This window comes from Candoia aspera, chromosome 12 (genome assembly GCF_035149785.1).
Source record: "Candoia aspera isolate rCanAsp1 chromosome 12, rCanAsp1.hap2, whole genome shotgun sequence".
In the NCBI taxonomy this organism is placed as follows: Eukaryota; Metazoa; Chordata; class Lepidosauria; order Squamata; family Boidae; genus Candoia; species Candoia aspera.
In genome coordinates, this window is record NC_086164.1 from 718,435 (window position 1) to 745,463 (window position 27,029).

The following is a 27,029-nucleotide window of genomic DNA, read 5'->3' on the forward strand; positions in this document are numbered from 1 at the left end:
GCACCTCACCGGGGCATCGCGGTTTTGTCCGGCTCAGGCCTGTCAGGTCTCCTCACGATGTCCTGGGGATGAAAGGGCACCTTCTGATGTTGGCCCAAGCCTGGGACAAGCTGTGCGGGATTGAAACTGGCCTGCCCATGGGATCTACCCAGAGAAAAATGCAGGATGGACACCCCAGTCACAGCCTCACTGTGGAGCGACAAAGTGGGCATGAGCCCTGTCACCGCAGCCTTCCCGCCTAACCAAGACTTGCCACTGCTCAAAATAATTTTGCGTCCTTCTGCTCCCTTTCAGGCAACTCAGAGGAGGATGGGTACACGGTGTATCCAAGGGGATGGTGGGGGTAGGAGAATGGTGGTGGGTTCCTGCAGCACATATTGCCCAGCTAGTGAGCTATTGCATGTTCTGGGTTTGCCTAACATGCTGGATTCACACGAGATCAAGCCAGAAAAAAGCGACCAAGATAAAATTAACTAAGCACAAGGCTTGCAATTGACCTTGTTTGGCAGGGTGTGGGAGCACCCCAGCGCGACTGGAAGCAAATCCTATGGCGCTTTCTTCCAGTGTAGAGAGCCCAGCTTATGTTCTCTGCTTTCTCCACCTGAGGTCACTGCACACAGAGTGGCTTATTGGCTGCAGCAGTGGCTGGAGGATCAATCAGTAATGAGGTTTGCTAACAGGTTTCCTCCTTCGAGAGGAGAGGAAGCTGTGCGGAGCCCCCAGTGGTAGCAACAGGCCCAGAGTGGCAGCCACACTTGATAAGTTTAAAAATACTCTTTGGACGAGGGAAGCAGACTGGATTTGGAAACACCACAGGAAAAGCATTATTGGGGACATTCTTGGGCACCTAGAATCCATTCCAACCGGAAGGCATGCCCGCTCTTCCTTCAAAGGAGGGCCCCCATCAAAGGAGGGCCCCCGGAAGGTCCATCGGAGAAGATGCCAAGACCCCCAGTTGTCCTTGGCTGGATTCCTGCACACCCTGCTCTGGCCAACCCGCTGGGAGGCCCTTCTGTTAAGCCGTCTTCAGCGGACGTATTCCAGGAGCAAGAGAGCCCTCGGACCCTCCCCAGGAACGGTGGGGGCTCTCCTTCCCAGCCCCACAAGAGCTTGTGCCAACGGTCTCCCTCGTTTCCCCCTTCCTCCGGCCTGGGGGTGAGGGCCATAGAGCAAAGAGTGATGTTAGGGGCCCAATCTTCCCAAGGTGGCAGAAACCCACGTGCCTGCAGGAACGAGGGGGGTCTGAGCCAGGACCCCAGCAAGGGCCTCGCTGCAAGTCCCAAGGGGCAGGAGTGGGCCAGCCCTGGAGCAAGAGGGGCCCTTTGGCCGCCCACCTTGGCACTGCCTGCCGCCACAGCCCCAATGGCTGGGGCCGCCTATACCCACCTTCCTCACCCGGCTCTCGCCCTGCTCTGCACGGCCGCCCCCCCCCCCGTGGGGCAATGACGGAAAGGGGGAGGGGGCGCTCGCGCGGTCTTAGGGGGAACTTGCAGGCTCTGCTTCTGGGGCGGGGGAGGGGCACGAGGGGAGGCTCCGCAGGGCTTTGGGGCTGCGGGAGGAGCAGGAGGGGGCGCTTCGCCTTCGGGGGCCGGAGAGGGCGGGGCGGGGCGGGGAGGGAGACGGGAGGGGGTCTCCAGGCGCCCCTCGTCCGTCCCGGGGGCGGTGCCCGGCTGCCCCGTGCCCGCCCCACCCTGGCCGCGCGCTCGTCGCTGGCTCGCCCCCCGCCGCTCGCCGCCCGGCTGCGAGTGCCGAGGGAGCCCCTGCCCAGCGACCCCGGAGGGGGAGAGGTGAGGGGCGCCGGCCGGGGGGCGCCGGGGTGCCGGGAAGCAGCCCGGGGGGCGGGGGGCGCCGGCTCTCCCCACGGCCCCCCCGGATTTGGGGGGGCAGTCTGATTGGGGTGGAGAAGCGGCGCGAGGGAGGGAGCCCCGCTTCACCCCCCCGCCCTTTCCCCCGGCTCCGCCCCGCGCTTCGCCACTCCGGGTTTTCCACCTCCCTCGCTCGATCCGAGCAGCCAAGGATTTCCGCGCCGGGTTTTGAGCGCTGCCGGGCTGCCGCGGCCAGTCTCGCGAGCTCCGGTGGCGATGCAGCCAATCTGCGCGCGGGGCCCGGGAGCCGGCAACCAATCAGGACGGCGCGCTGGCTCGGGCCCTGCCAATGGGCGGCCTCCCCGACCTCCCCCTCGCTCGGGCTGCGGCGCGCGGAGGGCTCCGGGCGCGCCTCCATTTAAAGGGGCCGCCGCCGCCGCGCGCTCCTCGGGGGCTCCGGCAGCGCCTGCGGCGGGGACGGGCGCGGCGGGGCGAGCGCTGTGGCGGAGTCGGGGCGCCGGCAGGTGAGGACGGCCGGCTCGGGCTGGGGGGAGGGGCGCGGCGCGGGAGACCTCGTGAGGGGAGGGGGCGGGGCGCGCGAGGGGCGGGCCACGCCGCGGGGGAGGGGCGCGCGGGTCCGCCCGCGCCGGCGGGAGGGATCCTGCAGGTACTCCGGGGAGGGGCCGCCGGGGCTCCCCGGGGCCCCCGGGCCGGCGGTGGCGAGAGCGGGGCGGGACTGGCCTGCACTGCAGGGGGCACGGGGCCGCCGGGACGGGCCTCCGTAGAGTGCGCGCGGCGGCGGCGGCTCCGGGCTGGCCTACACTGCAGGGGGGTCCCCGGCGGCGCCGAGGCGAATCCCAGGTGCGCCGCCTGGGCGGGGGTCTCCCCCCGGGCTTCCGGTCTCCCCCCGCAAGGGAGGCAGCCGCAGGCCCCGCCAGCTCTTGCGCGGGGCTGAGCCGAGGAGCGATCGGGACGGGGCGGGCATACGCGGGCTGAGCCCCCCGGCCGCAGTGGGAAGGCCCGGAGCGGCCGGCGGTCCCGCAGGTGCTTCCTCGGGACGTCTTGCTCTCCCCGCGGCCCCGAGTCGGTTAAGCCCGCCGGTTGTGGTTTGTTCAAAAAGCCATGGTTCAGCAGCCCATGACTTAGCACAATGTACGAAGGAAGGCTGCCCACTGCCCCCCGCCCGCCGTTAAAGCCGAATTCGGGGTCTCGGGAGGTCGGCGGAGAGGCGGGTTAGCCCTGAAGAAAAGCGGTGGGGTCGCGCTTAGTCCTGCCCCGAAGAGGGATCCATCCAGCTTTTTCCGGGGGGGGTCGCGCTCCAAAAAGCAGGTTGAGGAGGGGCTGGTGTAGCTCTCAAGCAGAGCCCCCCTGGCAGGGCCCCCAGGGCTGGCCAGGTCTTGGAGGAGGAACTGGGTTTCGGCAGGGACGATTGGGGGCCCCTCCGAATCCTGCAGCAGCGAGCAAGGTCCCGAGAGGGGGAGCTGCGGGTCTGACGCCCTGCTAAACTGCAGGGGGGCCGCTGGGCTTTGCCTTTTGGGGTTGCAAGCTGTGTTGACAGTAGTAAAGCCAGCTGTGGTTTAGGTGTTCCTATGATTCAGCCAAGTGGCTCAGCACAACCTGGGACCTAGTCTCACCCTCAGCTCTTGGACGGAAGAAAGTGAGACAATCTGGGTCTGGGAGACCTGGGGTGGGGGAGTGGATGGATGGGTTGAGCAAGGCCTTTATTTTAGAAACACATGTGCTGCCTGCTTGTCAAACTCAAAGCAGCTTACAGTGTTAAAATATTAGAACACCCTATAACAAAACATAATATGAAAAATACACGAATCGTCCTCTGTGAACAGGGCTGCTGTCGCCAGTTTCTGGAAGACTCGAAGGGTGGGAGCCAGCCTGTCCTTGGAGGTGAGCTGGTCCAGAGTGAGGGGGCTGCTGCTAGTCCTCTTGGGGGCCCAACGCTCTTGATCTCTTGGGAATGAGAAGCTGCAGCATCCTGTCTCAGACCACATGTGGCAGACAAATTCTGTTTGGAGGAGATGGTCCTGGAGGCCATAAGGGGCTTTATGAATAACCACCAGAACCTAGATTAAGGCAGAAGCCGACTAGCAACCAGTGCCACTCCCTTAAAATAGATGTCACCCTGTGGGTCTGCCTCGTGCCAGTCAATGAGTGAGCAGCTGCCACTTCTGAGGTACCTCCAAGGGCAGCCCCACATAAATCAAAGTACAGTAGCCTGACAGATGACAGGATTACAAATCACTGTCTTCAGCTCCTCCTGGTATAGGAAGGAAGCAACTGGTGGACCAGCTAAAGCCGGTCAAAGGCTGTCCTGGCCACCGCCCCCATCTGCTGCTCTTGCTGGAACCATGAGTCCAGGAGGACATCTGCTCCTTCGGGGAAATAAGACCTTGTACTGAGTAATGGATGGAATGTCAATAGAGGTCAGATGGCTTCTGTACTAACAGTCACCCCACATTTCTGGATATGATCAGCATATTGATGATGCCGAACCCCAAACCCACATATGGCATCTCTCAGTAGTTATGGGGCACCACGGTTGGATTGCCCAAGGGCAAACCTCTCCAACAATATTGATGGGAACTGCCCACTTAGGAGGGAGCAGGAGCATTGCAAACCAACCTCTCCAAACCCCCACCAGGGTGGTTTTGAAAGCTGATGAAAGATCTAACGGGTCAAGGAGGGGTGCACCATCTCACCAAGGTCCTGCTGCAGATTATCTGCAAGAACGGCCCTCCCATACCCAGGCCTGAGTGGCAGGGATCCAGAGCTTTGCCTTGCCTGAGAGAGAGCTGGGCTGAGGTCTGGATTGCACAAAGGCAAGTTCCTACAGTCACTTTTTCATGGGGCTGTAACCGTGCCATGCAGTGTTATGACACCTGAAGAAAATCATCTGGCAGTGGAGAACAGAACATGCCAGGTCTGATTGCCAGAGAAAGGAAAACACAGGACGAACAGTGACTTCAGCACTGGAGCTTTGCTGCCTTGTGAGCTCTTGCACCTTGCCATTTTTAAGTGTGCCTAGAAGTCTCTGAGAATGATCTTGCCATAAACAGGGCATTGTGAACAGTCTTCATCTCAGAGGCAGTACCCCGATGTACATTTCCCACCACTGCTGGTCCAGGGAAGACTTCCTGGTCCACATCCTGGCTCTGCAGGTGGATTTGCTAGCCTAAAAGGAAGCTTCTAAAGGGTGCCGTTCCATTCTTACATACTCTTTCTGTTTCCATGGCTCCAAAATGAACCACTTGCCAATCCCGTCTTGGTGTTTAGTTTGGGCTTTCAGCTGGACTGTTGGACAAAATTTGGCTCTTACTCAGCAACCCATCTAGCCTGGACAATGTGGAGCCAGGCTAGACCTCCACAGTTGCTCCGCTGGGGCAAGTGCTCGAAAACAGGCATTCTCCTTCATTGAAGATGGGTGGGAATTAAATAGAGTCTGCAAGTGGGTTACCAGCAGGATCTTTGGGGTGTCCCTGAGAGGGATTAAGGCAACCTCAGAGCGCTCCTATTCATAGCGTGTTAACAAAGTGGTCCCAGGTACAAGTGGCTGAAAAAAATTGGAACAGAATCTCTTAGCTCCGTGATTCTGTCTCCTTGTATTGCATCTGTCTGAGGGCCCCAAAATAAGTCCTTCCAGTATCCTTGCAGCCAACTGAAAGGGCTGTTTGCGCCTTTTCCCAAGACAGTATACCCAGAGAAAGACCAGACTCTGCAGTCTACTGCTGTATAGACGTCTGCCTCCTGCCATAGCGATGGATTGCTCTTCACACAGGCACCGGGGCAGGCTTTCTGGGTGGATTTGCCAAAAGGGCTCCTTGGGTTGGTGCAGCAATCAGTGGCAGTAGTTAGTTTATTATTTACTATCAGCAGGAGGGTGAAGAGCAGATAATCAAGGGTCTCCCTCAGGATCCCCTGCAGACTCTGGCGGCCACTGCTGCCGCAACTGGAAGCCCACGGGTGTTTGCTGCACGTTCAGGGCTGGAACCACGTGCCTCAAAGTCTGCCCATGCCAGCTCTGTCAGCAGGTTCCCTGTTGTTTTCATTTTGTGTATCGAGGAATTGTGGCTGGACTGATACCCACTGCAAATGGTCTGCAAGCTGCCCTCTAGCTGCTTATCCCCAGCATCATCCACCGGAGACCAGATGAGCAGCAACATCTCCCTTCGCGTAGCTGTTGCTTGCTAGACTGCTCCTGTGGTTATCCCAAGGAACATTTTTGCCTTTTTTGAATGCTGCTAATGCAAGGGTTGGATGGTTTGAGGGTAGCATCAGCTTGTGTGTCTCCTTTCTGCTCAGCTTACAACAGTGTGTAGAAAGTGACTGCTGTAAATGGTTTCAGCTTTTTACATTCAGCTGTTAAAAGACCACTGTTCCAGGCCAACAAAACCTGAGTCTAAATTTAAAAGTGAAGAAAGGCAGAGGCTCAGTTAGATTTGGGTGGCTGTGGGCCCATGAAGATTTTCCAAAGCTGAAAAACAGCTATGCTGCTGGTCTGTGGCCTGTTCACACACAATGCTAAGTCGTCATGTGATTGGAAGCAGACCCCTGTGCCTTTTGTGTGAAATACATCATAGCCAACCATGACAGAAAACTCTCAGCTTGGTGTAATGCATGAAAGTGGCATGGGTGTTACTTTCTGTATTGGTTGGGGAACTGGCTCTCAAGGGCCAGGGTCCTGGGCTAGTTACTGCCTAGGATTCAGTAGCTGAGCATACTGTGTGTCCATACAATGAATGCTATCTATTTATTATTTTTAAAAGTGTGTTTAATAATGGGCTACTGATAGAATGTGGGCTTAATTCTATTGCTTATTCATACAGTATCTTTAACCAAATGACTTAAAGGTCTAACAACTGCGTTTGTGCAACATATTAAGCTTGGTTAGTCTTAAATGTGGTTTCAGACCTTCTGGTGAATTGTGAAACTGAGAAAATGGGTTAATGCAATACTTTGATTAAGCATGCTATATGAACACAAAGTGTTTTTAAAAGTTTTTGCAACTGACAGTCTGTGTTGGTCCCAGCTTCACTTTTTCCAAGGTTGCCCTGCCTGTGATAGTTTTCATCGTGCACCTTCTGCCTGCTGATCAGTTGCTCTGGAACTGATAATTTGGAATTAGATTGTTTCAGATCAGTTTAGAGGTTTGGTGTTCAGAATCAATTCAGGGAAATGGGGAGATCCCTCTGAAATAGATTTCTAGGATGTATCTTTTTGTTGGCTTCTTGTGCCCACAGCTGATCTCCTTGGCTGCTTCTGAAGGGCAGGCCTGCTTTCTGCTCACAGGCCAGTGAAGAAGGACTGACGTTCTTTTCCTTCCCTGATTCTCAGTTGTCAGGCATTTCTGAATGGATTCCAGTGAATTTCCTGGCTCTCTGGGGCCTCTGTCTCTGCGCAACAAGCCACTGATTGGGGATCTCCCTGCAGAACTGGAGTTTGGAGAGAATCTGCTGGCCTCCCAGACAGCCTCCATTCCACAAGCATCGACTCTCCAGTCCCAAGAGATGGAGTGGGAGGTGCCTAAGCAAGCAACTTCGGATGGCAGCTTGGACCTCGGTGTGGTGAAAACAGGCGACCTGTCCAGCCTAAGCAACTCAGACAGTTTGGCCCTTGGTAAGTCCAGCACTTTGGATATTCTGGAGAAGCCTGGCCTTTTGGATCGCTTGAGCAAAGGAGATGACCAGGAGGTGCTAGATAAGTCGGAGGACCTTGATGGCTTATACAAGGCACATGGATCTGTGGACCCAGAGAATGGGACCGAAGACCCTTCTGTGCCGGCAACCGAAGCCCTGGTGACTGAAGCTTTGAAAGAAGAAGGGGTGTCCACAGCAGGCATGGAGGGCCTCGAGGAGAACCCAGCAAGGCACGCAGGCTGTCCTCCAAACAGCTCCGCTGAGGACTCCCCTGAGGTGGTGGAGGTGAGCAGCCTGCCGCCTCCACAAGAAGCAGCAGCCTCACCCGGCAGCTCCCCGGCAAGCCCACGGCTGGCTAAGAGACCCCGGTTGAAGTCTCCCAGAAAGAGCTCCCTGGGGCCGAAGGAGGAAGTTTTGACCTCCACGGAGGATGGAAAGGAGCCCCCTCCAAACAGCGCTCCTGAGTCTGCGCCGCCTCTGCCCGAGGTAGCAGAGGGAGGCCTAACTGCAGCCAAGAAGGAAAGTGGCCCCAAAGAAGCTGCAAAAGCCCGAGAAACAGAGCCCCCGCCCTCCCTTGCAGGTGGGTGAGCATCCTCCCAGGGCTGCGGCAGCTCCTTTCCTGGCCCGTTGAGTGTCACTCCTGTCCAGGTTTACTCAGCGAGCCGCAGGTTGGGTGGGAACTCAGCTGCCCTTCCCTGCCTTGCGAGAGCCTCTCTCCCTTCGTGCTTGGCTGGCCCGATCCAGAGGACCTCGTGGTTCCTTCTCTGATGCTGGGCCCCCTCTAAAGCTCCTTCTACTCCCCTCATCTCTACGTGGGGGCACATCTCTCCCTGAGCTGCTCGCGTGCCGGATGTAATTTTGCTGCCCGGTTGTGGTGCTTCCTGTGATGGGCCCTCTTTGGGATCACAGATGGCCGTTGGGTCTCTCTTGTGCTTCTCCTGCAGGGGAAGGTGCTGGTGCGAAGGGGACCGAGGAGCCACCTGTTGAAAGGGTAAGGTGGGGGCTGGTGCAGGCCAGCTCAGCATCAGTCTTTCTGCTGGGTCCTGGCTGTGTTTTGGGGGAGGGACTGAATGTGCCCGCTGCCTCTTGGAAGTCCCCAGGGCTGATGTGGGCCAGTGCATTGCTTTCTGTGGGGAGTGAAGCTTCCCCAATTCAGCCCCTTTGGCTGCAGCGATGATCCCCTGGTGTCTTCCAGGAGCAGAAGAGGAGCGAGCGAGCCAGGAGAGCAGAGGTATCTCGGCCAGAAACAGTCAACTCTTCTGAGAGCAGTAAGTTAATCTCAGCTGGCAGGTTAGAGAGGTTCCAAAGCGGTGCAGCAGGTCGCCCAGGAACAGAGCGGCCACCCAAAACAAGGCCACGCTCTGGGCGAGACTGGGCTGCCCAGCCCAGAATGGCTTCGTGTTTGAGAAGAGGCTGCTCCTTGTCTCTCACCAGCAGGGCCCCTCCAGGGCCAGAGCTGAGATTCTTTGAGGGATCACCTCTCCACTGGCACGGCTTTTATTTCAGAGCTGCAGCCCCTTTGGAAAAGGGGAGCTGCTGAAGAGGGGTGATGGGTGGGCAGGCAGGCAGGCTTGAGTGGCAGAGGTCCGGCCTCAGATCATCTCTCTCTCTCCCAGCAGCTCAATAAACCCCTGGAGTTTCCTTGGATGTTCCTGGGGTTTTGTTTATTTTTTTTAAGAAGCATTTCTGTCACTGTGATATACAGGAGAAAAAAAATTAAAGACAAATTATAGCAAGATACAAAAACAAAATTTATAAAAAAAAAAAGCCCTAACAAACAAATTAAATCAATTAAACCAATTTTAGTCCAATTAAACCACATAATTGGATTAATATGTAAACACAACTCAGTTTTTTGAGCAACAAATTAGACCTTGATCGGTCTTTCCATTTCATCAGCAAAGGACTAATTCAAAAGGTGAAGAGTGAACAGTTTCTTCTGTCTAAGCTGTTAAACCCAGAACGGTCATGTCTCTCCAACTATGCAGAATTTTATCTTTTTTGCTATCTCCAAGCTTGATAATTTTGAAGCTGTTCATAAAACTGATAAATTAGAAATTTTCAGCGTATATGTCAATGTCACATTAATATCTTTCTTCACAAAATCACACTGTATCTCGAGCAAAAAAAGGTTGACCCGCCAATCCTTCTGCAATGCTTGCTGAGTTGTCCAATAAAATGAAAAAGATTTTTTTAAGGAATTAAACATCTGAAGATCACCAGAAAGGTATTTTAAATTCTTGAAAACATGGTACTGTTGATTTGCTATAGTAAAATATTCCAACACTCTCTTCTAAAGTTCTTGCAAATTACCTAGATCCATCTTACTCATACACTTTAGTTTTCTGTAAAAACAAACTATAGGCTTAGACTCTTTCAGAACAATTTCCGATACAAGTGATTTGAGAGTTTTGGAAGTTGCCAGTCTGGGTGAAGAAATCAGAAGGTGCTTTGGTTGAATATGTTACTATTCTGCAGTTTTAAACAGTCTAAACGCTTCTTGTAGTGGATGTTCTGAACAATAAGCCGGGCTACAGTATTAATACCTTTTTTTCCATGTACTAAAAAACAAACCCTTTCAGTTTTTAGATTGGGGTTATCCCGAAGTGTTAGTTTCTTGTGTGGGCAGGAATCAGAATTAAACTTCCACCCTGGAATCTTCCAAATATATCCTGCAGCCACTGAAACAACTGAATTTCTGCTAAAAGAAGAACCAGGCTTCTGCCAAGACATCAGAGAGGTCAGATAGAAGCTTGCCAAGTGCGCCCATCTCGTTTCTTTAAAACAGATTGTTTGGGTTCCATTAAAAAAGGAGATCAAAATATAAGCCTGATGATAAAGTTGGAAATCAGGAAAAATTATAACCCCCATCTTCATACGAAGTTATACCTTATATAGGTATATAAGAAAACCTGGGTGGTGGTACATCCGTCCAATAAAAAAGACATTTAAATGTATTACTACAATAAACAAAATACCATTTTTCACAGGTTTCCTTATATCCAGCTAGAAGTATACCACGCTTAAAGGATGTTGCTGCTCTCATTTTTTTTTCAATTTCCATCCTGCCTTTCTGCTTGAGGACGCACAAGGCCGCCAAGGATACCGGAGTCGGGCCCAGACAGTTCTGATGAGAGGAGCCCGAGCTGGCATCTTTGGAGCACTGGGGAACTTCCCAAAGCTTCAATTTCAGAGAGAGCTGTGGACGAGGTCCCCCCACAGCCCAGCTGGTAACCCGTGGCACTTGCTCCTCTCTCCCACCCTCAGTCCCTGTCTCTGATGAGGACTCGGATGCCATGGTAGACGACCCGAACGACGAGGACTTTGTCCCCTTCCGCACCCGGCGCACCACCCGCATGTCTCTGCGCAACCAGATGGCCCAGCGGGCTGCCCGCTCCACCGTCACCAAGATGACCTGTGCCAACTGCCGCACGCCGCTGCAGAAGGGCCAGACAGCCTACCAGCGCAAGGGGCTCCCCCAGCTCTTCTGCTCCAGCTCCTGCCTCACCACCTTCTCCAAGCGCCCCCTCAGCAGGAAGAGTTGTACCTTCTGCAAAAAGTAGGTGCTCGGGCTGCCCGGGCTCCTGCCCCCCACCGGGCTGCTGCGCATTGTTGCTCTCCCTGCCCAGGAGCCCCTCGCTTGTCGGCTGCTCTCCTCAGCGGCCACAGGTGGCCCGAGCCGCTTCAGAGCGGCCCTTCCGCTCCCGGCCCGGCCAGCTTCTTTCTCTCTCCAGGGAGGTTTGGAACGCCAAGGACTCGGTCGTGGCCCAGATCGGCTCGGGCAGCTCTTTTCATGAGTTCTGCACCTCCGTCTGCCTCTCGCTGTATGAAGCGCAGCAGCAGCGGCCAGCCCCACCGGCAGCCGAAACCTCAGACCCCGCCCGGTGCAGCGTGTGCTACAAGACGGGGGAGGTGAGTACTGCGGCTCTTTACGCGGCCCTCTTGGGAGCCAGCGGGGATGGGGCTTGAGGCTGGAGCTGGGCAAGCGAGGTGAGGCGTGCCTTGGGAGGAAGCCGGCCAGAAGAGGGAGGCGGAGTCCTGCTTTGTAGGTCTGGCCTTTTGAGAAGGGATTTCTGGCGGGAAGAAGCCCCCTTAGGGAGAGCCTGGCAGCTGCTGGCCAGCGCCCCTCTAGCACAGGGTTTCGCAACCGCAGCAACTTTCAGATGGGTGGGCTTCAATTCCCAGAATTCCTCAGTCAGCATGACAGTCCACCCATCTTAAGGTTGCCACGGCTGAGAAACACTGCTCTGGCATCCCTCGAGTGTCTTAGCTGCATTGCCAAGAAATTTGGGGCATTGTGGTCTGACACTTCGGAGAGGCATTGGGTGAAGATAGCAAATGCACAGGAGAAGGCCACCATCTCTGGCAGGTTATGGAAACGGAGACCTGAGCCAAGAAACCTCTTGCAGAGTTAGCCAGCCGATCCTCTGACTGATTATGTGGCATTGGCAGGGAATGACCAGCCTTCCTGAAGCAGGCACCTCGGAAAGAGCAGATCAGGAACAGGGAAGGGGCCTTAGCAGGGCATGAAGTTTGGCAGAGAGAGGCAGGCAGGGAGGCCTGTTTCTTCCCAGATTATGGGTGGCCAAAGAGGCTCCATGCTGCTTTGTCTAAGGGGAGGGGCAGAGCTTGGGCGTGCATCTTTTAAGACCCTGGAACTCCTTCAGCCAGCTGCTCCTCCTCATCCAGCCCGTCTTGGGCTGCAGTGATTCTCCTTCTCCCTGCCTGGCGCTCCCCACCCTGGCACTAGGGCAGTGGGGACGCCGTGACAGCTCTGCCTCCCCTCAGATCCAGCACGAGGTGAGTAACGGCAGCGTGGTGCACCGCATCTGCAGCGACGCCTGCTTCACTAAGTTCCGGGCCACCAAAGGGCTAAAGACCAACTGCTGCGACAGCTGCGGCCTTTACCTGTACAACAAGGGGCTGCCCTTGGAGTACCTCCTTCACGAGGGGCAGCAGAAGCGCTTCTGCAACGCCACCTGCCTCAGCAACTACAAGAAGGTGAGCACAGGCTGTCGGGCGGCTGGGCGGGAAGGCGCGGACTGGCTGCTGGTCCGGCCCCTCAGGCAGGTCAGGCCTCTGGGACCCGGCTGTCTTCTGTAGGGGCCCCAAGGGTGCTTGGGTGCTCGCCCAGTCCTCCCCCCGGGCTGCCTGCGTCCACGCGTGCGAGGAGCGGCCCTGCAGAGCGGCTACCGTGTCGGGCTCGGCGTTGATTAAGGTGCATGCGGAGGGCGGGAGGAGAGGCTTCGAGGCAGAGCAAGTCCACCCGGCGGTCACCTTGCGCTGGGTCTCTGCAGAAGAACACCCGGGTCTACCCGTGCATATGGTGCAAGACGCTCTGCAAGAACTTCGACATGCTGTCCCACAAAGACCGGAATGGCAAGATGGGTCTCTTCTGCTCTGTCTGCTGCACCACTTCGTATAAAGTCAAGCAGGCAGGACTGACAGGTACGAGAACGTGTGGTTTTGCCCCAAGTGATCCATTCCATGCACTGGGGAGGGGCAGCCGGGCCTCTTGGGGAAGAGAGGGCCAGACCTGTAGTGCGGGCCTCTCCGAGGCGGCTTGCCCTGCGTGGCGGCGGGCCTCCCTGGCTCTCCCTGGAGCCCAGCCCGGGGGCTCACCTCCACCCACTGGCCCTCCCACGTGCCGCTCCTCTCTCCCCAGGACCTGTCCGGCCCTGCAGTTTTTGCCGGAAGAGCCTGTCTGAGCCCTGCTATTACAACAAGAATAAGCAGGTGGTGTACCAGTTCTGCAGCCCCAGCTGCTGGACCAAATTCCAGGTACATACGGAGGCTCTGCCGCCGTCACAGTGACGGGACCCAACCCGGGAGCCGGGTGTTCTGCCTGGCTGTGGTCTGGGGTGTCCACCAGACCCCTGGAGCCTCTCTGCTTCCGTGTTTCTTTAAAAAGAAAGAAAAGGGGGAAAGCCCCTAGTGCTCGTGGTGTGCCAAGGAAGGTGGGGGGGGTCTGCTGACGGCTGTAAGACGAAACGGGCGTAGGGGACTCCTGGGGCTGAGGAGAGGCCCTCTTGCTCTTTGGTCTCCCCCATTTCCTGCATCGGCCCTCCAGAGTGAATAATCTGTGACCGGCGTGTGTGTTGATTTGCCTTCTCCCTCCCTGGTGCTGCTTCGCAGAAGAGCCTCGTGCTGGGCCTTGGGCCCGGCCCTCCTCCCAGGCCGTGTGCGAGAGATTTCCCCGTTTTGCTGTGGGGGGGTTCGCCCTCCGCCGCTTTTCCTTCCGTCCAAGCCCCCTCACCTGCGCGTATCTCCCTCTACACGCTTCGTCCCCACTCCCCTTTCTGCCAAATTAACCTTTCCCCTCCGTCCCAGCCGCCGTTCTCTGTTGCAGCGTTGCATGACTGAATCTTCTCCCCGAAAGTGGAAACGCTCGGGATCCCGCCGACGTCACAGAAGCCTGGCCCATGGCTGGGGGTGGGGCGGGGGGAGGCCTGCACATCTCATTCGTAGCTTACTGGCCTATCTATATGCTGTTGAATCTCTCGTGGAGGTCATTGTCTCAAATAAAACTGTTTTTGCTTCTGCTGATGACGAAGAGAGTTTGTGTCTGCTGTCCAATAAATCAGTGAAATTAACCTCTTGTGTGATTTGCATAATTTATTCCACTCGCAGAAAGTTGGTCTTCGGCTGCTGTTTGCCCTGGCCAAGGCTGCTCCCTCCCCAGGGTGGCACCAGCACCAGCACGGGAGAGCCTGTCTGGTGCTGGCTGGACAGGGTCCCTTCTGGGGGCAGGGGGATTCGGGGAGGGGAGCGCTGATCTCTGCAGGGAATGGGCAGGAGGTGGGGGGTGCAGGCCAGGGGGCCGGGGACATGTGCGCAAACCAAGAGGGGGTGGGGAGCAGAGGAGGGGCAGGGAAGGCCTTGCAGTCAGCAGTCCTGCGGCAGAGTGAGGAGCAGCGGGACCGCCACGGTGGGCAGAGGTGGTCCCATGCCCCCTTCTGAACCTGTCCCCTTCCCTCAAAATGCAGCGCTCCAGCCCGGAAGGTGGAATCCACTTGACCTGCCATTCCTGCCACAACCTCTTCACTGGGAAGCCCGAGATCCTGGATTGGCAGGTGAGGGGGCCGCAGGATGGAGGAGGCAAGAGAAGTTGCCCCGGAGGGAGGGGGTTGGAGGCTTGGGGGGGCGGTCAGCGGCCCGGCATCCTCTGCGGGGGCCCCCTGCTCACGTGCCAGTCAGGCCTCCTGCGGACCAGAGACCGCGCCCCCTGACGGCCCGCACGGCCCCCCCGGCCTGCTCTCCCTGCCAGGACAAGGTCTTCCAGTTCTGCTGCCGGGACTGCTGCGAGGACTTCAAGCGGCTGCGCGGGGTGGTGTCCCAGTGTGAGCACTGCAAGCAGGAGAAGCTGCTGCATGAGAAGATCCGCTTCTCGGGCGTGGAGAAGAATTTTTGCAGCGAAGGTACTGGGCGGGAGGGCAGGAGCCCCCCCGCAGCACTGGGCCCCTCTGTGGCCGGGCCCTCGTGGGTGGGGGGGGCAAGGGCTGCGCCAGCCTGGGAGTCGGAGAGGTGAGCGACGGGGACCCCCCGTCCGCCCGGGGCCAGTGCAGGAAGGTTTGCTGCCAGTTGTGTGTCTGTGTGGTGCTTGGCTTCTCTGTGGTTTCCCGCGGTGGGCTTCCTGTTGCCGTTGGGCCGCCCCCCGGGAAGTTTTCATCCGTGTTGTTTCTCCGCAGGGTGTGTGCTTCTTTACAAACAGGATTTCACCAAGAACCTGGGCCTCTGCTGCATCACCTGCACGTACTGCTCCCAGACCTGCCAGCGAGCTGTCACCGAGCAGCTGGAGGGCAGCACCTGGGACTTTTGCAGTGACGACTGCAAAAGCAAATACCTGCTCTGGTACTACAAGGTTCGTGCGGCCTTTCTGCTGGCGCCCCTTCTCTTCTTCAGCCCCGCGAGTCCCCTGCCACTGGGAGGAGGCCCCTGGCCTTAGAGTTCCAGGGGGAGGGGCTGCTGCTGGGCATGTCACTCTCCAGGCCCCAGGCCTCCCATCTCTTGTGAGGTGGGCCGGATCAGGCAGATTCTGCCTTAAGAAGATGATCCGGAAGCTGTTCTGCCGGCTTCAAAGCATCAAGTCCCCCCTCTCCCCGCTTTGGGGCATGCTGGTTAGCAGAAGTTCTTCGGTTCCCCTTCAGAGGGCAGAGACCTAGTCCCAGGACCTGTGTATGGCTTGCTGGCATCCCTTCTGTTGCCCTCAGAACTTCCCCAGGTGGATGGAACCAGAGATTTAGATCTGTTTTCCATTGGGGAGGGCTCGGAGCCACAGTGTGAGCTGTGTGCCCCTTGCAGGCACTGAAGGACTCATTTCGGTCCTTTGAAACTCCTCTTAACATGCACCTTATGCTTCTTGATGTGCCAACTCATTCTGAGCTGGGGGATGTGATGCCCCTTGCTCTACCGTTTATTGGACTGCTGTGTATCTCAGTTGGCTGGTGGCATTGAACACAAACGAGACCATCTGGCCCTGGAAGCTCCCTGGGTGACCTTGGTTCAGTTGGTATCTCAGCCTGGCCTGGGATCTAAACCCAATAAGTCAATAAAAATGGGCTTTTTAATAGGAAAGTTGGAACCTGCCTCCGTGAGAGACTTCACGGAGAATCAGATCCTGCGTTGGTGGGTTTGCCTAACTCTCCCTCTCTGGTGGGTTTTAGGCAGCTCGGTGCCACGCTTGCAAGCGGCAGGGGAAGCTGTTGGAAACGATTCACTGGCGAGGTCAAATCAAGCATTTCTGCAACCAGCAGTGTCTGTTGAGGTTTTACAACCAGCAGAATCAGCCCAACCTGGACACCCAGAAAGGGCCCGAGAGTCTGCTGAACAGTGAGTAGCCGGTGCTTCGGCTGACCAAGGTTCGGAAGGCGCATGAATGGAAGGGGGCTAGGGAAGGATGCTGCACTGGCCTCGTGGTGGGTTGGGACTCTGGCGAGAGGCCCTTCCCTTTCTCGCTCACCTCTCTGGTTCTGACAAGCAGGGCCAGCCAGGAGAAGTGCGGCCAAAGTTGCCCATGGCTCCCTGCAGGCTTAGCGGGGAAGCTCCGGGGAGGCTGCCGGCTCAAGGTCCCATTGATGGCCTGGGGGGGGGGGGTCCTGCTGCCGCTCCTCTGAGCTGTGCTGCCGGTCCTTGCGTCCGAGGCAGATGTGCTGCCAGAGCAGCAGCAAGGAATCCGTACCCCTGAAGTGCACTGCTCAAGGGGCCTTCGCTCAGCGGGACTGTTCCAAGCAACTTTAGACTGGTTTCTAGAAGAAGCAGATTATCTGGACCTGTGGTGGTGGTCGGGCTTCAGGCCCGGGTTCAGCACAGAAACTGCACTGGTTGCGCTGGGAGATGGCCTTTGGATGGTGCAGACCTCTGGTCCTCCTCGGTCCCTCGGTGGCTTTTGGTTCCCTTCTGGACTGCCTCTGGGGGATGGGTCTGGGGGTGCCGTTTTGCGGTGGTTCTTCTCTCTCCTAAGGGGGTGGTTCCAGTCAGGATGGAAGGAGAAGGGATCCGTCTGGGGTCCTCTGTGTGGAGCCCCCCAGGTCTCTACTCTCTTCCCTTTTTTTTTAACATCTAGATGAAATTGCTGGGAGAGGTCATCCGCTGACACAGGGTCAAGTATCATCAGTATGCTGACGATTCCGTTATGTGCCTCCCCCCCCCCCCATCAAAGGGGCAGTGTGGCAGAAGTCTCAGTGGGGAGGAACAGACTCACACTGACTTCCTCCCAGACGGAGTGACTTTGGGTCTGTGGACCAGATGGTTTCAGGGCAGCAACACCTTTATTGCACTCCCTTACTCAGAGGTGGTCCGCAATTTGGGGCTCCTGGACTTTCCGCCCCTGCTCAAGAGGCAGGTGGCAGCTGTGGCCAGGAGGGCTTTTGTATGGCATGTCTTGTGTGCCGGTTGTGGCCGTCCCTGGACTGGGGAGTCCTGCTCATGGTCGCCTGTGCCAGAACCTCCCCCCTTCCTTTGGGTTAGCGTGACACATTCTAAGGGGGTCTCTTTATTTAATCACATTTGGGTTGTTTGGATTGCTCTTAAAAAGCATTTTGAAGGTACAGTGGTGGAGAATGAGGCTGTCTGGGTGGGCCACACCAAGAAATCAACTCCACAGGAATGCGAAAACTGGCTTTATTGAGATTGGCTATAGCAACAGATCCTTGCAAGTCTGATTGTGCTGCGCCTCCTCTTCCTCCTCCTCACATTTCAGTGAATTAGGGAGGTGTCTGTCTGAGCCTCTTCCGAATACTATCTGTCTGCTGTGGACTTAAAATATGTTCTGCCCCCATCGCCTTGGCAGTAGAGCTTGCATATCTCCATCAAGGTCATCTTCCCTACTCTCTGCAGTGGTGCCTGGGCAGGATGGGTGCATCCTGATACACTTGGGTGACCCTCTGCTTGCCATTTGGCTTCCCGGTAGGTGCTGGGAAAAGGTGCTGGTTGTCACCTTGAAGGCACTATGCAGCTCCTGTTACCTGCAAGACCTCCTCCCTTATTTCTCTGCTCATCCAATTTTTAAAGAACTTTTATTTATTGAACTGTAATAAACAAACATTGACAAGTAAGCAAGTGACATTAATGCATGATACATAGAGAAAGAAGGTATATAAAGTTAAAATCTGTTAAAAGTAGATAGGTGTGTAATATGCTCATTTATGTTTACCATATATTTAAAATGCTATCAATGCCAGGCCTGTCGCAATGGAGATAAAATACGAAGTTGACCCAGATTTGAAGAATTGTGGTTCCTGCCTCTGGTGTTTCATTATTTTAACTTTAGCTGTAGTCTTTTCAAACATGGCAGTTGAAGTGGCCTTGTTTATCCACATCTCAGTTGTTAAGATATCTAACACTTTCCAGTGTAGGGCAAGTGTTATTTCAGCTGCTAAAATTAAGTAGGTATTAAGAACTTAATAAATTAAGTTCCTTTCTCTGCTTATCCAATGAAAGCAAGCAGGGTCAACTTCTTCCTGGTCCCATGCCATCTGATGGGACCCAGGAAACTAGCTCTAATTGCTGTCCCTGCACTTTGGGACGCCATCGCTGTGGAGGTCTAGCCTGCCCCTTTATTCCTGGGGTTCAGGAGGGTCATTAAAACCTGACTTTCCATCTCTGCCAGGAGGAAGGTGTGCTATAAGGGTTGGGGTGTACTAGCAGACAAAGGGCCTTGTATGCTTTACCTTGTCCCTCGTGATGCTGTTGGGATTTTTATTCGTAGACGGGATTATCATCATCATCAGTGACGTTTTTGATTGTTAGCTACTCGCAGCCCTTGAGAATGGCGGCATCTTAACTAGATGAATAGATGCTGAGGGTGCTTGATGGAGCGGGTGGGGCTCCCCTTTCCTCCTCTTTCGTATATGGGCCCCCCAGATGTATGGATTTTCACATCCACAATTACCAGAACTGGCAGTGCTGGTAAGGAATTTTGGGAGTTGAAGTCCACACATCTGGAGGCTGCCCAAGTCAGGAAGGGCGCTATTTATAGCTGTGTAGCTGCATAACGGGATTGTTGTATGAATTACAGAAAGTATATGCGTCTGCATGTTCGTGTTTGTTTGTCCTAAGGCTAGGAATTAGTGCTGAATGCCACAGTGAGCACCAACTTTGGTGGGGTTGCTCTGTGACAGGTTAGTAGAAATGCTATCATGCCACTAGAGGAGGGTCCAGGGTGTAAAGGCGGGCCTCCCATGGGACAGAGACATAAATTGTTCTTGGGCCTTGGCACGCGCTTCTGGCTCTCCGGTTCACTGGCATCGGCCGTGTGTTTTCCTGCTTAAACAGTCGGGGTGGCTCTGAACCCCAGCAGAGGGCTGGGAGGGCTCTCCCCTTCTCTTTCCCTGGCTGTGGTTCTGTACACCCACCAAGACTCAGAAACGCATCTCTGGCCCCCCGGGCACTGGCATGTGGGGGCGAGGAGGATATTTGTGGCTTCTCTTCCTGTCCAGGCATTTATTTCCAGGGTGAGAAGGGCCACGCACCTGGATAAATGAGGGCCCCAGCTGAGCATTGCTGTAATGTCACCCCAGCAAGGCGGCTGGTCCCTGACATCCCAGGCTGGGCGGGTCCTGAAGAAAGCCACAGCCCTCACCCCAGAAACCTTTTCTCTGCACAGGTCAGACCCCAGAGCCAAAGCTGCCCTCTGCCACTGCTCAGAAAGCAGAGCCCAGTGTGGTGAGTGTTGCAGGCGGGCAGCTGCACTGCTCGGGAGCAGGAGGGGAGGGATGCTCTCGGGCCTGGCTTGGGCTCGGAAGGCAGTGCGCGGCCTGGGAGAAGGGGCCCTGCTTCTGCGACATGCGGAGGCATGGAAGGGCGTGGGGGCCTTGCCGCTGGCAGGGAGAAGGGCTCTCCACCCCAGCCGCTGAGACCCACCCTGTCTGGATCACTACAGGGGACTGCCAAGACCACCACCCCCTCCCCGGCACCGGCGCCCCCCCCGCCTCCTCAGCCAGTCACCCCCCGGAAGAACAAGGCTGCCATGTGCAAGCCACTCATGCAGAACCGAGGGGTTTCATGCAAGATAGAGACGAAGTCCAGGGGGTGCCAGACAGGTGAGAGGGGTGCTGGGGACGCCTTGGAGGACTCCGCCGATAGGGTTCCCTTGCTAGAGCCACCTTGCTCTCAGGCAGGTCCTCCTGGCTGGGGGCTGCCAGTTGGGGAGAGGGGGTGGGGGTGGTGTGAGCCCACCCTCCCCCTTGCAGCTTTGAGGGGGAAGGAGGGAGGGAGGGAGACACTATGTTGTCCCAGGTTGGCAGCGGGGGAGCTGGGCATGCTGGCAAAGACCTGCTGCTTGCCCCCTTCCTGACAGAGGATGACTGGAAGCCTCAGGTGATTGTGCTGCCGATCCCAGTGCCAGTCTTCGTGCCTGTGCCCATGAACATGTACTGCCAGAAAGTCCCGGTGCCTTTCTCCATGCCGGTCCCAGTAAGTACAACTTTCTCTCTCCGTGGCATCTACGTACTTCCCTGCCCTGCCGTACCCTGACCCGTCACTTCTTCCAGGTTCCTGTGCCAATGTTTCTGCCCACCACCCTGGAGAGTACGGAGAAAATTGTGGAAACCATTGAGGAGCTGAAGGTGAAAATCCCTTCCAACCCGCTGGAAGCAGACATCCTGGCCATGGCGGAGATGATTGCGGAGGCCGAAGAGTTGGACAAGGCCTCCTCTGACCTGTGCGGTAGGTTCTGCGGGGGTGGCTGGTGCGCAGCGCTGCCCTTCTGCCAGTCGAGGGGGGATCCTGGGCAGAGTGGGTCTGCTCTGCCAGGAATGGAACCCCACCTGGGCTCAGGAAGGCCACCTGGGTACGGGACAGTCACAGCTGTGGATGATGGACTTCTGCATCCAAACATTCATGTTCACGTTAGAGCCTCCCTCTTGGGGAGTTCGCAGCAAGGAGAGAGAGGGGAAGGAATGCAGGACAGGAGTCGGAGGGATTAAAAGGGGTAAGAAAGTGGCTCTCCGGCCTTCAGGAAGCCTTTGAGGCGGCAGACGTGTGTTCGACTGAGGGAGCTTTTCCAGCCAGCAAGTGGTGGACGGGATCTCTCTCTGGGTCTCTCTACCCACTTTCTACGCATCCATACACGAATAACCATTCAGCTTCAAAGAGCCTTCCTTAGATGTTTCTGCGTTTTCTTGCCACGTGGAGAAGTGGCTGTTGGGGACGGGGGGCAGGAGCGGCTGTGTGCGGAGAGGGTTTGTCAGCGCTCCCAGCTACAGCCATCCTGCGCTAACAGTCTCCTCTCTGGCCTTGAAGATTCCAAAAAGCTGAAAGTCTCTGCTTCTGCACATGGCAGAGTGGTCAGAAAGGGGAGAGAAGGCTGAGGAACAGGTGGAAAGGCCCCAGGTCTCCCATCCCTGCCTCTGTCAAGCATCCGGAGGACTTGGCTGGTCAGAGACACCCGGCTGTCTCAGATGCTTGCAGGGCCACCAGGACAGAACAGGGAGGCCTGACCCCCTTCTGTGTCCACAGACCTGGTGAGTAACCAGAGTGCAGAAGGCCTCCTGGAGGACTGCGACCTCTTTGGGCCAGCCAGAGATGATGTGCTGGCCATGGCAGTCAAGATGGCAAATGTCCTGGATGAGCCGGGTCAGGATTTGGAGGCTGACTTCCCTAAAAGTAAGGGCAGTGGCAGGGGATGGGACGGGATGGGATGGGGGAAGCACAGCGGCTGGCCCCTCTTTGGCAAGGGCTGCTGATGCCTCGACCATTCCCTGGAGCAGGAGGAAGGCCCCCAGTTAGGTTCCCCTGCCTCCCCGCTGGACAGGCTTGGAATTACCCTGAGGGGAAAGTCAGGAGGGAGTGGCACCTCCCTTGGGCCAAAGGCATGGGGTTTCCCACCGGAAGAGGTCCTCTGCTTCTCCTTTCTCCATCTGCAAAGGAAGTGGTGTGCAGGAAGGGGTGCTCGGGACTGGCCTGCTGCACCACAGTTCCCTTGTTCCTTCTGCAGACCCCTTGGACATCAATCCCAGTGTGGACTTCCTCTTCGACTGCGGCCTGGTGGGCCCCGATGATGTTTCTGCCGATCAAGACTTGCCCCGCTCAGTTCGCAAGGTGGGCCCCACCTGGGATCACTGCTGAAGAGGACCTTGTGCTAGAAGAGCTTGGCCTTAAGTGGGACTTGCCTTCTAAGACTGCCTCTTCACTTTGCATTAACCTCGGACCGGGGTGTCGTTTGTTCCATGAGGGTCTGAGCCCCATAAGTAGCGTTTCCTGCACTGGTTTTGTAAAGGAGACGGGGCTCAGACGTGGTTAGCAGGGATCAGGTAGATGACTGGCTGGAATAGGGGCAACGCGGTTGCGGTAAGATCCCTTGTCCTTTTAGTGAAAGGGTTTTTCTGCTGATAAGCTTCTGAAAGTAGTTTGCTGATGTAATTACAAGCTCAATGAAATCCTGTCAAAATACAGCATTTAAAAAAATAACCTGACATGAGCTAAAAAAGGCAACTTAAACATTAAAATGCTGGGAAACTAAACAGCTCCCATCCATCACGTGTCCCCAGGGAGAATTCTCTGCAAAGAGGGGTCTGCCACGGAAGGCACTGCATGCAATTGGCATGGAGAAAAAACACTTCTACGATGTTTTTTCAGTCCGAGTAATACCTGTAGAAAGGTTTTTCTAAATGGGTACAGAGGAGGAAGATACGACACAAGGCACAGCAGGAGGGCCCGGGCTTCCCCGTTGGTCCCTGGTGGGCCTCTGCTGCGGATTCCCTCCCGGTGCCATTTCACCAGGGGGCCCCGTTGCCCCTCCCCCCTGCAGGGCCAAAAGCGCCTGGTGCTCTCGGAGAGCTGCTCGCGGGACTCGATGACCAGCCAGCCCAGCTGCACAGCCCTCAACTACTCCTACGGGGTGAACGCCTGGAAGAGCTGGGTGCAGGCCAAGTACGCAGGGGGTGAAACCAGCAAGGGTGACGAGCTGCGCTTTGGCCGTAAGTCTAAGACCTGCGGACGGGGAGGCCAGAGCATGGGGGATGGTGAGGGTGAGCCCCCTCCCTGCCGCGGGGTGTCCCTGCCTGCTCCCACTGGTAAGCCTGGCCTGTCGCTGCCCTGCAGCCAAGCCCATGCGGATCAAGGAAGACATCCTGGCCTGCACAGCTGCTGAGCTCAACTACGGCCTGGCCCAGTTCGTCAAGGAGATCACCCGGCCCAACGGGGAGCGCTATGAGCCGGACAGCATCTACTACCTGTGCCTGGGAATACAGCAGGTGAGGGGCCAGTCCTTAGCAGGCCCTCTTCCTGCGTGGCCTGCCTCTGGGGGTGGCCCTGTTGCCACATGCCCTGTGAGCTGCGCAGAGGCACTCTGGATATGGCAGGTGGGGGGCAGCCCCATCCCAAGAGCAACACCCCACAGGCAGCCAGAGTGGTGGACTGGCCGTTTCCCCAGTGAGCCATTTGTTGCATTTCTGTGCGGTGAGAAAAGAAGCCGCTTCATCGCTGCAGCCGTGAAAAGCTTGCCACCTGCAGCCATTGGAGCAGCTTTAGGAGAAGGAGGACCCTGAGGAGGAGAATTCAGCTAGTCCCGGAGGTCCCCTGTCCTTGGAAGGAGGGGCGTGTGAGAGGCAGATTGGATCCTGCCCATTTGACCTTGTGTCCCTCACCCTCTTCTAGTACCTGTTGGAGAACAACCGCATGGTCAACATCTTCACGGACCTCTATTATCTGACGTTTGTGCAAGAACTCAACAAGATGCTGAGCGGCTGGCAGCCCACAGTCCTGCCCAACAGTAGGTGTCGGGGGGCATGGGGCGGAGGGCGTGCTCTTGGGAATAAGCAGCCAGAGGCTGAAGAAGGGGCCGGCCTGTGCTGGAGCATCAGGACCTGCAAGGCCCCCTGGAGCCAGGAGCCAGGCCCCACACGCCAGTCTGGGTCTGACCCAGCCCGCCCTCCCACACTCCTCCTCATGGCCTGTGCCTTCGCAGGTGCTGTTTTCTCCCGCGTGGAAGAGGAGCATCTCTGGGAGTGCAAGCAGCTGGGCGTCTATTCCCCCTTCGTGCTCCTCAACACCCTGATGTTCTTCAACACCAAGTTCTTTGGGCTTCAGACAGCCGAGGAGCACATGCAGCTCTCTTTCACCAACGTGGTGCGGCAGTCCCGCAAATGCGCCACGCCACGGGGTTCCGCCAAGGTCGTAAGCATCCGCTACTATGCCCCCGCGCGGCACCGGAAGGGGCGAGGTAGGGGACGCCTTCTTCTGCCCTCCCCCCAGCCCTCGCCCTCCCGCCGCCCCCAGCAGGTTCCCTCTGACCTTGTCCCTGCCGCCCACACCCCCCTGCAGAGAGCAGCCTTGGCAAGCGGAGGCGGGAGGAGGAGACGCCGGTCTTGGAGCAGCGAGAGAACCGCATGAACCCCTTGCGCTGCCCCGTCAAGTTCTACGAGTTCTATCTCTCCAAATGGTGAGGGGCCGGCGGTGGGGGGGATTGGGGTGCTGGCTGTGGCTTTTCTGTCAGGAGCCAGGAGGACCACGGGGGGGGGCCGAGCTCCTCCTTGGCCCACTGAGCCTCCCGCCCAGGCTTGGGTGTCTCCCCAAGGAAAAGGCCTGGGCCCCTGCTGACTCCCGGTCTCCCTGCCTCTGCTTGCAGCCCTGAGAGCCTCCGCAGCCGCAACGATGTCTTCTACTTGCAGCCTGAGCGCTCCTGCATCGCGGAGTCCCCTCTCTGGTACTCGGTCATCCCCATGGACAAAAGCATGCTTGAAAGCATGCTGAACCGCATCCTGGCCGTCCGCGAGATCTACGAGGAGCACAGCCGCGGGGGCAGCAGCGGCCTGGATGACGACATGGACTGACCCAGGCCGCTGCCGCCGTGGGAGAAGGTGTGCTCCAGTGCTGCTGCCCCCCCGGCTGCGGGGACCAGAGGGTGGCTCGCCCAGCAGTCCTTCCCTTTCCAGGCGGATGGGCACCGAGGACTTTGCCTTTGCCTCTTCCGTCCTGGCAAATGGTCTCCTGGTGCCTCTGTCCTCCCCACGCTTCTTGGGGGCCCCTGCTTGGCTGGCCTCATCTCCTGGCCCCTCGCTCCAGGCTGGCAGGGAAGGGTGTTGCAGGCTGCTGCTTGACTCGGGAGGGGGCCTTCCCTGGGGGGGCGAAGGTTGGTCCGAGAGCCCTGGGGCTCGGCCTGGTTCCGGTTGTGGGAAGGGGGCGGCTGGCTCTGAGGGGCCCGTTCCCTCGCGTGGGGTGTTGCTGGCCCCCTCCCCATAGAGGGCAGCCCACACCTTCCGCTGGCGTCTGGCCCTGGCCTGCTCCTCTTCCGGGGGCAGAGGCTGCCAAGCACCGGATAACCCTTCCCCGTCTGTGTGTGTGGCATTGAACTCTGAGCTATGGCTGGTAATGGTGGTACCGTTTGTGGAGCCTGTATATATATTGTTCTGGCCCAGCCCCCGCAGTGTCCTCGTCACCAGTGAGCCAGTCGCGGGCCTCGTTGTCGCGTCGTGATATACTGGGCGTTAGGGCCGCTCCCTGCCCTTCCTGCGTCTCTCTGGAAACCATTCATTTCAAATAAAGGCACAAAACCTCTCTCTCGTTTTGGCTCATTCCAGCGAGGGAGGAAGGCGTGCATCAAGAGGTGAGCGTAGGGGGAGATGAGCCTGTGGGGCAGCTAGTGCCCCAGATTTTTGTTTCTGGCCTGCAGGAGAAACGATCTGCTTTATGGGGGGGAGGGGGTGTCTCTCCCACTACACTCTTCTTGGCCTTTGGCCGTTAGGGGGTGGTAGGTCACATCGGAGCTGCCACCATGGTCGGCAGCCATGCCACATGCCAGCTTTCCCCAAGCCGGTGCCCTCCAGCGGACCTCAGTGTCTGCACAAGCTAGGAATTAGGGAGTTGAAGACCAAGGCAGCTGGATGGCCACAGGGAGAGGAGGCATTCCAGCTGCATCTGGCCCTAGGGGTGAGAAAGAGGAGAAGGGCACCAGGAACGCAGGCAAAGCGTGGCACCGACTGGGTGCCCCTGCCTCAGGAACCCTTGTCAACAGGGCTGCCGGCATCCACCCCACCCACCCCCCATTTCTCTTTGTTCTGGAGGCAGCAGCGCCAAGAAGTCCTCTGCAACAGAGGCAGAGTGGAGGCTCCTGCTCCAGGGCTCCTTGGTCCCGAGTCCGTCTTTCTCCTGGTCAAGCCTACGGAGGCGGCCTGTCCGTTGGTGGAAAACTGAGCCTCTTGCTAGCATGGCTACGGTGAAATGGCCCGGTTTTTAGGTGTCCTTGGAAGGCCAAATCTGCTGGACTAGCTGCCTTGTTTCCGGATCCTGCCCCCAAGTGGAGCTGCTGGGTCCCTTCTCAGCTGAGACTGCCTTCCTGGCTGAACTCCAGAGAGATGCTGTGGGGGGAGCAGCTCAGGGCAGGTAGAGGCTGGCATCCTGCCTCCTGGGGCATCTGATCTGCTGGAGCAACCCCTTCAGCCTGCGCTTGACTGCAGCCAGGGGGCAACATCTCTGTGCCAAGTGGGAGGGTCATACCAAAGCTGGCATGGAAATGGCGAAGGTGTCTTTTCTCCATGGGCAGGCACTGGTCCTTTCAGCTGGCAGAGCCGCAGAAGTGGGGTGAGGTGGCTTTGGCTCAAAACAGCCGGGAAGTGGGGGCCAGCAATGACGTGACCTTCCAAGGGGGTCTCGCAGAAGATACAGCAAACTGGCTCCACTCGGGGGGGATCTTGGTCCAAGCAGAGCTGCAGGCCTCCAGGGCTCCCTGGACTCTCCATGGCCTTCCCCTTCTGCACGTGCCAGGTGCAAGAGGCAGCTGGGCTGATGGAGCTGGGTGAGAAGAGAGCCAAGAAGTGGATGTGCGAGAGAGGAACAGCTGGTCACAGCAGGGCATTAAGCCGTTGCACGGCAGAAGCAGCCGGCCTCCATGGCAGCCCAGGACAGACGTGGTATAGGAAGAGCACAGCCAGCCAGACCGCCCCCCATCCTGCCCACAAGTGCCCAGCTAGCATGCCCTGTAAGGGAGGGAGATATGCTCTGAGGCTCTGGTTTTGGCATCATGGACTGCAGGAAATGAACCTGGGCAGAGGATCAATCTGGGTCAAGCTGGAAAGGGAATGTGGTCTGTGCATTTCTAGGAGAGGCCCGTTGTGCTTCTGAAATTCACCTGGCAAAGGGT

At 57.2% G+C, this 27,029-nt stretch overlaps 1 protein-coding gene across 1 annotated transcript; it reads left to right on the forward strand.

The window, feature by feature from the left end:
* Positions 1–2,190: 2,190 nt before the first annotated feature.
* Positions 2,191–25,447, forward strand: ZMYM3 (zinc finger MYM-type containing 3). The gene is made up of 25 exons (XM_063313622.1): positions 2,191–2,329; positions 7,152–8,033; positions 8,398–8,444; positions 8,649–8,721; positions 10,721–11,012; positions 11,188–11,365; positions 12,242–12,454; positions 12,751–12,901; positions 13,119–13,234; positions 14,440–14,526; positions 14,721–14,871; positions 15,142–15,314; positions 16,117–16,282; positions 19,557–19,615; positions 19,833–19,992; positions 20,250–20,365; positions 20,443–20,617; positions 21,410–21,556; positions 21,888–21,991; positions 22,701–22,869; positions 22,994–23,145; positions 23,549–23,663; positions 23,859–24,113; positions 24,215–24,332; positions 24,519–25,447. The coding sequence occupies exons 2-25, from the start codon at positions 7,169–7,171 to the stop codon at positions 24,721–24,723; spliced, it is 4,287 nt and encodes a 1,428-aa protein (XP_063169692.1). The 5' UTR covers positions 2,191–2,329; positions 7,152–7,168; the 3' UTR covers positions 24,724–25,447.
* The last annotated feature ends 1,582 nt before the right edge of the window (positions 25,448–27,029 follow it).

Coding starts and splice junctions, on each gene's coding strand:
- ZMYM3 (XM_063313622.1), top strand. CDS start 7,169: ATGGATTCCAGTGAATTTCCTGGCTCTCTGGGGCCTCTGTCTCTGCGC. Junction 11,366..12,241: donor TGTGCTACAAGACGGGGGAG/GTGAGTACTGCG, acceptor GCCTCCCCTCAG/ATCCAGCACGAGGTGAGTAA. Junction 19,993..20,249: donor GTCCAGGGGGTGCCAGACAG/GTGAGAGGGGTG, acceptor CCTTCCTGACAG/AGGATGACTGGAAGCCTCAG.